We start from the raw sequence: 8,049 nt of genomic DNA, 5'->3' as shown, positions 1-8,049 counted from the left end.
GTATCTGCTTTATTCAAGAAATGATTTTTCCTCTACATGAACATTCGATATATTCATGTCACTAACTACCGTTACATAACTAAATTATTCGTTACAAACTTATTCGTTACAAAACTGTCTATACCTAAATTACTAAATCAGCTAAATCGTTGTCAAACTAACAGGGAAGGAAGTTGTAGCTTCCTTTAGGAGGTTGTCGCATCCTTCTAGTGGATGCTAGTAAACTAGGGGTTGTAGCTCTTTCTAGTAGTGGCTGTAAATATTTTGGGTTGTAGCCCTTCCTATTGTAGCTGGTAAATTAGAAGTTGTAGCCTCCCTTGTAATATCAATAAATTGTTTTATATATACATCTTGTATTCCTTTGATGTGATGTTATTGGTTAATTGTTTTGATATTCATTTGTAAGAAAAAATGAAAAACTGATTCACCCTCCTCTCAATATTTTCAACAGAAATTTTATCTCCTCTTACAACATCTACCTAATCCTACCATTGGAGATATGCTTCGTTCACTCATTCAGATTATTTTATCCAACATGGAGTCATCTACACTTTTTTTTCAATACATTTATTGTGTCACAAAATCCACCATATTCTTAGTGAAACTAGTTTACCCAACTTCTCCTCTCTTTCTTTTGTGGAATTATCCCAATCCCTTAAAATTTTACTTACTCTACTAGCAAAGGACTCAAACCCTTTGAATATTACACCAATAATAGATTTTTTCAACAAATTCTACAAACAAATACAATTCCATTATTCATTAAACAACCATCATTGTATGTAACTCAGTTGGAAACAAACAAACATACCACAACAACCACAATCTCTATAACTTTATTAAATTAATACCACAACAACCACAATCTCTATAACTTTATTGAATTAATGCCCAATGCTCTCAAGCCTCTTTACATTCTCAAGTCTATGCACTTATCTAGAATCCATTGTAATGCATAATACACAACCCAAACCAAAGGAGAGTTAAAAGGCGTTTTGTGTACAAATCTCAGATTTGCATTAAATTGTCCTTAGGAGTTGGATCTTGTTAGCATATGTTTAGTACTTAATTGTCCTTAGGAGTTGGATCTTGTTAGCATATGTTTAGTACTTTTTCCTATTGAGTTAAAGTGAAATGAAATATTGGTTTTTATTTGTCTCTGAATATTTCAAATCAATCTTAAAGTCAAAGCCCACAAAGACTAAATCTATAAAACTTTTAATAAAACAAATGAAATTCAATTTTACTTTAAACTAAAATTCAAAACTCCAGTGATACACGAATTTCATATTTATGTTATTTCTTCTTAACTTTTAACGTTACACCTACAGTAGAAATTCAAATTTCAAACACAATATTACATATTTTAAAATTTAAAAAAATCACAAAAGACAAATATTTCACTACATCAATTTTTTATTTTCATGCATGGGAAAAAAACTTAAATAAATATAAGAAATATATATGATAACTACAATGTGAAGAATACTCCTACTACACGATCGCGAGTAAACATAGCATCACAAAGAAATATATTTGCATTCGATCGTGTAAACATAGCATCACAAAGAAATATATTTGCATTTATTTTACAATCTTCTATACTTTTTATATTGAAAAATATAATTGTAATATTTTTGAAATTTGACAAAGTAGTTAAAAGTTGTGATAGGAACAATTTGATATGTCTGAGTGAGATTTTTGTAAATCCATTCTCGACACTAAAATTCCAAAAATTGGAAATGGTGATGGGATTTGTTTTCATATCACTGTCAACCATTAATAATTAATGTATGATAAATTTATAGAGATAAATAATAAACTTAAGTATTTCAGAAAATTAATTTGAAAAAAATATAGCTATATCCTAAGGAAAATACGCTGAATTCGTACTGCTGCCGAATTTCTGCGTATGAAAAGCCAAAATGGTGGATCCTGGCTACCTTGCTTTGAAGGAGTCCTATACGTCAGACAGGGAAGTTAACCTCGGGGATACAATAGATTATTATCTTATCCTCCACTTGGTCCCTATCCCATGTTAGTAAAATTATACACAATAATTCAAAAGGTTATCCCTATTTTCTTAGGAGGCAAATTGACTATTTTCTTAGGAGGCAAATTGACCCTGGTTGGAAAACTACGCAAATATTTCAGGAATCTCTTATTGCACTGCCATTTTATGACAGCATTCCAACAGAATAGCACTTCATTTGTAACATCAGAATTTTTACCTGCAGGTTTATGTGGTGTTGAGAGTGCACTCCATTAAAACTATTATGATGAGTTCTTAAGAATTTGGAATAGAATGGAAGATTCCTATCATGTTCAAATAACTTATTTTTATGGAATTTGGCATCCAGTTCAATGATCAGTTCTTTAAGAACAATATTTGCTGATGCCCAGTGAGGGGTTAGCTCAACTAGTTTTTGCTGATGTTGATGGTATTTGGCTAGTTCTATCTCAGTAGGTGTTTATTTGAATAACAATATTTGCTGATGCCCAGTGAAGGATTAGCTCAACTAGTTTTTGCTGATGTTGATGGGTATTTGGTTAGTTCTATCTCAGTAGGTGTCTATTTCAATTCCATGGGTTAAGTGCACTAATTTATATTAACATGTTTTGTAAAGATGTCATCCACAAATGTGGAGAAGCATCCCTTGAATTTCACTTAAAATTTTCATTTAGAAAAAGAAAAAAAAAGAAGAAATTGTTCATGCCAGGAAGGGTGTCCACAAGACTGGTCTTGAACTGCTCTTTATTATTGTTCTCAAAAGTTTGTTCCTTTTATTATTTCCTCCTCTTCTGTAGCAGTATGGCAAAGAAATAGCCTTAAACTTTTAGATACTCGAATCAATCTTTAAAATAAATATTGCTACTGTGTCAAGGCCATTACCACCACTAAACTATATATTGGTCACAGTATCTGTAACAAATGTAGCAAACCAAAATAGTGATGCAGAACTGCCCTGTCGAAGTAACTCGGGCTCTGGCTTGAACATCTTGGAAATATACATGGATGACTGCTCATTTCTTGATGAATATGCAAGATTGCTCTGTAACAAGCTGAGAATGGCATATGAGTGAGGAACTTTGCTAGTTTTTCAACAAGGCTGTTTCAGATACCAATGGTGCAACTAGGCGACTCAAGTTCTCTCCATGGTATGTATATGGGATTTACTGCATGGTCTTGCATTGCTAAGTGTTGATAAAGAGGGAACTTGAGTTGTACCTATTTGTACAGAAAGCTGGAAAAATCCCAAGCCATGTCCTGATTCATTATATCCAATTCCGTCTTTTCCTTGGCTGATTGAATTCATTTGCTCTTTCTTCAATCCCACCTTAACAATGTTATCTTGGTTGTTTGCAGATGATGCTCTTTCAAACATTTGGTTGAACATAGGAGACTTAAACAAGATGCTAAGAGCACTTGTTGAAGTAGGCTTTTGCTGTCTGCTGTGAGAAACACCGAGAGAAGGCAATTGGTATGGTTCACACGGCTTTCCTTGCCATTCTAGCATCTCTGGCTCTTCCACATTCACAGATTCAGTTACTACTACATGAACGTGGTCATGCATTTTCTTAGGTTTCCACCAACTGATGTATGCACTCAAGTCAATGCTTTTTGCTGCACTGAAACTTCTCTGATCACCTAGAGACATGGGATATGCTGTAACTTGCTGCACATCTTCACCTGCATTTCAGCCAGAGAAATTAACATGTAGTTGACAAGCAATTTATTTGTTAAAATGAATAAATCATGGTAGGAGATACGGTCATTTCTAAGAAGATACAAGAGAACCGGCAACACTGGTACCCAAAAAAGGCTTGCTAGAGTTCCACATTTTCAAGAGCCCCTCATGAGTCAACGGCGTCTTGCTTAGATAGATGGTGAAGCCGGCATGCCGCATGCTTCATAACCCTACCATGGTTCAAATCCCGTAAAGACATGTTTCAGCCTTCAAGGTTTTGAGCCAGGTGCAAGAGGTGGATGAATTTGGGGGAATGAATACTCACACTTGCAGCTTCTCAACCAAAGGGATCTTCAAAGAGTATCCTAAGCCAACTACTTTCCATTGTAATACTCCGAGATTTGAGGACACATTAATTGCAGGGAGGCAAGCATAAACATGTTGTGAAAAAGATGAGAGAGAATAAACTGCTCACGAAGACATGAAATGGAATGTAATGACAGTTTGGAGATCTTACAGTAATTCGCCATGTTAAAATATCTGTTATCAATAGCAGTACGGCTAAATCTTGGCTCCCACCTTCCGTTTTGTGATGATCTGAACAATACCCAAGAACAATCTTAGACAATGACTCAATTACCATATCAACAGTCTTCAGACTGGATTCAGCAATACATGTGCTCTACTTGTTTAATTAGAGGAAAACTCAGGTCTTGTCACTAGACAGTGAACATTCCATACAAAATCAAGCCATATATCAATATTTTTGAAAGGGTACTTTCTGGAACAAAGAGTTTAGCATCTGAGTGTGAGAATAATGTCAGATGAGGGTACAAACAGGAGATAGAAGGATAATGTCAGTTTAGAGTAAGTTTGCATCACCTAGCAGGTTAGCCCTAGAAACAGAAAAACACAACAAGAGTTTGCCCATTTGCGCTAGAAATAAAAAGATGGAAGAATATGGGACTTGAGTGTAATGTACAATGAGGGCAAAGTAGATGGTACATCAGAAGATGAGGGATATGAGATGCTTTATTTTCCAAAATATGATCAGATAAGATCAAAACAAAGCAAGGATATGCAAAAATATACACAGTGAAGATGCCTTGGAATATCAAAGGTGTGGTCTAAATTGTTTAGACTTTTGACATAACTACAGTGTATTGGATATATCTTTAGTACCTATATCGATTTCAGTTAAAACTAGGAGAAAGCCTTTGTAAAATTGCTTCAGGACCTTCCACAAAGGATAATAAATTTCATTCTCTTCTAATCCATTTACCTTGCCATTCTGCAGTACTTTGACATTCCCCTTGAAAAGCCACTACTTTTCCTGCAACAACATGCCAAGCTGAAATTGTAAAAAGACTATTTTTTTCCTTCTTTTATTTATTAACAACTCTGTAACAGAAGGAAAGCTGCTCTCCTTTTTGACTCGGGGAAATACTTTCTCGCTACCTTCTTAAAGTAGCAAGGTAATCCTCTCTTGACACACTCTGCATCTCATCAATATCTCTTGCATAATCACTAACCTGTACAAACAATTAATCAATTTAGATTTTGCAGCTGTAAACATTCTCCGTGATATTTTTGCATTTTAGATTTGGGACAACATGTTTGAGCCCTGAAGTTGAGCAATCAGGGAGAAAAGACCCATGTTGAGTCAAGTCTTACACTGTGAAAGTAAATAGGAATAGAGAGAAAATGTGCAGTAGTTTGGCCAATATAAAGGGAAATGGAGAGGACAATGCATAAGTACTCGGGTGGAGTGACTTACGGGAAAATTGATGAGGGTTCCTGGTCCCCAGTACTTGAGAGCAGCAAGATCATAAGCTCTTGCGGCAGCTTCCTCCTCATCATAAGCTCCTGGGAAGAGAGAAGAGCAGTGTCAAATTGTCAATACCCATCTTACACTAAACAAGATCTCGAAACTCCAACACCCCTATTCGAGTCTCTGATTAAATTCACATTTCAATTTTTATTCGAAGGCAAGAAATTGTACTTTTCAAAAAAATTATACAGATAGCCATAAACCTATAAAACTAGACAGAGCCATAGATGACACTTAGTGACTTACCCAAGTAAACTGCAGATAATACGCTCAGTTGTGACGATGCCCCATACAAAAAATAAATCCCAGAAGCAACTTGTCAAATGTTTTCCCGCATAACCAAAATCCCAAATTAAGAAATGCTTAATTGCATGAGAACAAGGAAAGAAATTTTATTTAATCTGTATTCATACCCTGCTTGCCCTTTTTGTTTTGGTTCTGGTTCCAAGTGCTCTTGTCCCAAAGATGAGCTTCATACCTACCAGTCCATCTATGCCTGAAATACTCAATCAAACAGGAGAACAGTTAAAAGTTGAGAGTGCGTACACACTCAATGAAACAAACAGCAGGACAATTAAAGTTGAGGGTGCATACTTAATCAAACAGCAGGACAATAAAAGTTGAGAGTGCATACTCACTCAATCAAACAGCAGGACATTTATAGTTGAGAGTGCATACTTTAATAAAGGGGGAGATTTTAAATTCTTAGAAACCACATTACGAATCAAACATAGTATATTTGACTATTTATTTTTCATATACACTCTTCATATCAGAGGAAGAAAAGGCTGACCAATAACATATATTCATCTGGCAAACAGTCAACCATTATATACTCTCAAATGAACCATATCCTCAACTATACCCTGCTAGAAATGAAATGACCCAAATTTTACTGCTGACTGCTAAATTTCCCCATTCATATGGATTCAATAATCTTTGCAAAACCTTAGGAAAGCTAAGCACGCTGCAACCCTGGTGGGGGTGGGGGATTCATCAACACTTTCGTGAAATGTATTGAATGCCTAAGGTGCGTTGAGTGTATAGAATATGAACATGATTTAATATGTACTATGGTTAAAAAGCTTGAAAATGTATCATCTCATGAAAAGTTAACATTCTGGTGAACAATGATAGAATTCTAACTATAATGAACCTGGACAAGCACAACTGGACTGGGCCTCTAATAATGTTTACATAATTAGCCAACCTGGTAACTCCTCTGTATATAGAGCTTCTTTTCCCCGCAGCACAAGGTGGCATTTTACTGATGCGCTCTTTTGCAGTGGATCCTCTGCTAATTCTCTTCAATCCTCCTACTCTTTTACTCAGTGATGATTCATTCGCTTCTGGGGCCATTGCTAACAGTGCTGCTGCTTCCATGTTAATCCAACTTTGGTCGATGATCTTCTTCTTAAATTGGCAAAACAGAAAATGCAATTCTCCTGTGCTTTACACATTATAATTAGCTCCACTCCCCAAATACAAACTGTCTGTCCACAACCCACAAGACAAGACATGCTACAGGATACTGCTTTGTTTATTTGGCAGTGGAGGACAACTAAACTAAAATGCCAGTCAAGCAAAGAAGAGAGAGCAGAGCAGAGCAGGTGATAGTCCTCTAATATATTATTACCCTAACATTGTACGAAGTTTTACAGCCTGCTTGCATTTATGGACCTCTGTCTCACAACTAGCTGTACTGCCAAAACCGTCACTCAATCGGGTGAATGTTGTTTTCCCATCATATGGGTTGATGTGAAAATTGATTTAATGACATCCACTACCTGAGACAAATCGGTTGAGGACTTTGAAAAATTGTCGGATGTATTATTCTCGATTCGATGAAACGGCTCCAAAACTTGACCTCGAACTTAAGCATATTTAATTAAACATTATATTTTATCCCTTAGGATTAAACATGTGGTTTCGAAGGAAGAAACATCTGTTTTACAAAGTTGGATCTCTTACAGTGGATACACTATTCAAGCGTACGATAAAATCTGACCTAAGGAATGAAAATACATAACTAAACAGAAATTCATTACAAAGTAAAATAGAATCTGTCAAATTAAAAAAAGAAAAAGAAAAAGAAGTCTATTACAGGTACGACATAGAAGTAGGTTCTGAAGTATGATTTGAAGTAGTTTCTGAAGTATGATTTAAAATGGTTTCCATGTGAGAAAGAGTTTGTATTGTTTCCATGTGATAAGAGTTTGTCGTTTTGGAAGGTGAAGAAATCATTAAAGCCCCAGTATTTTATAAGTATCTAGTAGGAGTGAAAGCATGATATTTTATGGATTACTAGCGGGTAGCGGGTTATTCCACTTAACATTATTTTTTAAATAATAATGATGAGATATTGTATATTTTTTAGTGATGGTTATCTTACTACGAATTCGACAATTAGTTATGATAGATTTTCACACTATGTCAAAAAATATATCAGTTAATACTGTTTATACATGTTTAAAAGACTAGTTGATGTAAAAAAATAAGTTTAAAATCCAAAAATCAAAGGTATTCAGT

The 8,049-nt window shown here is 35.1% G+C and overlaps 1 protein-coding gene across 1 annotated transcript; it reads right to left on the bottom strand.

The window, feature by feature from the left end:
- Positions 1–2,998: 2,998 nt before the first annotated feature.
- Positions 2,999–7,267, bottom strand: LOC149163168 (AP2-like ethylene-responsive transcription factor At2g41710). The gene is made up of 8 exons (XM_089435958.1): positions 6,731–7,267; positions 5,934–6,016; positions 5,767–5,775; positions 5,467–5,555; positions 5,148–5,221; positions 4,972–5,022; positions 4,207–4,286; positions 2,999–3,691 (listed from the first exon to the last, which is right to left on the bottom strand). Exons 1-8 carry the CDS (start codon positions 6,901–6,903, stop codon positions 3,144–3,146), a joined length of 1,107 nt encoding a protein of 368 aa, XP_089292084.1. The 5' UTR covers positions 6,904–7,267; the 3' UTR covers positions 2,999–3,143.
- Between the last annotated feature and the right edge of the window lie 782 nt (positions 7,268–8,049).

Source organism: Pinus tabuliformis, chromosome 5_2 (assembly GCF_031772625.1).
Source record: "Pinus tabuliformis cultivar Carrire ecotype Pingquan chromosome 5_2, CPIR1, whole genome shotgun sequence".
In the NCBI taxonomy this organism is placed as follows: Eukaryota; Viridiplantae; Streptophyta; class Pinopsida; order Pinales; family Pinaceae; genus Pinus; species Pinus tabuliformis.
This window is presented reverse-complemented; position numbering and strand designations above follow the sequence as displayed.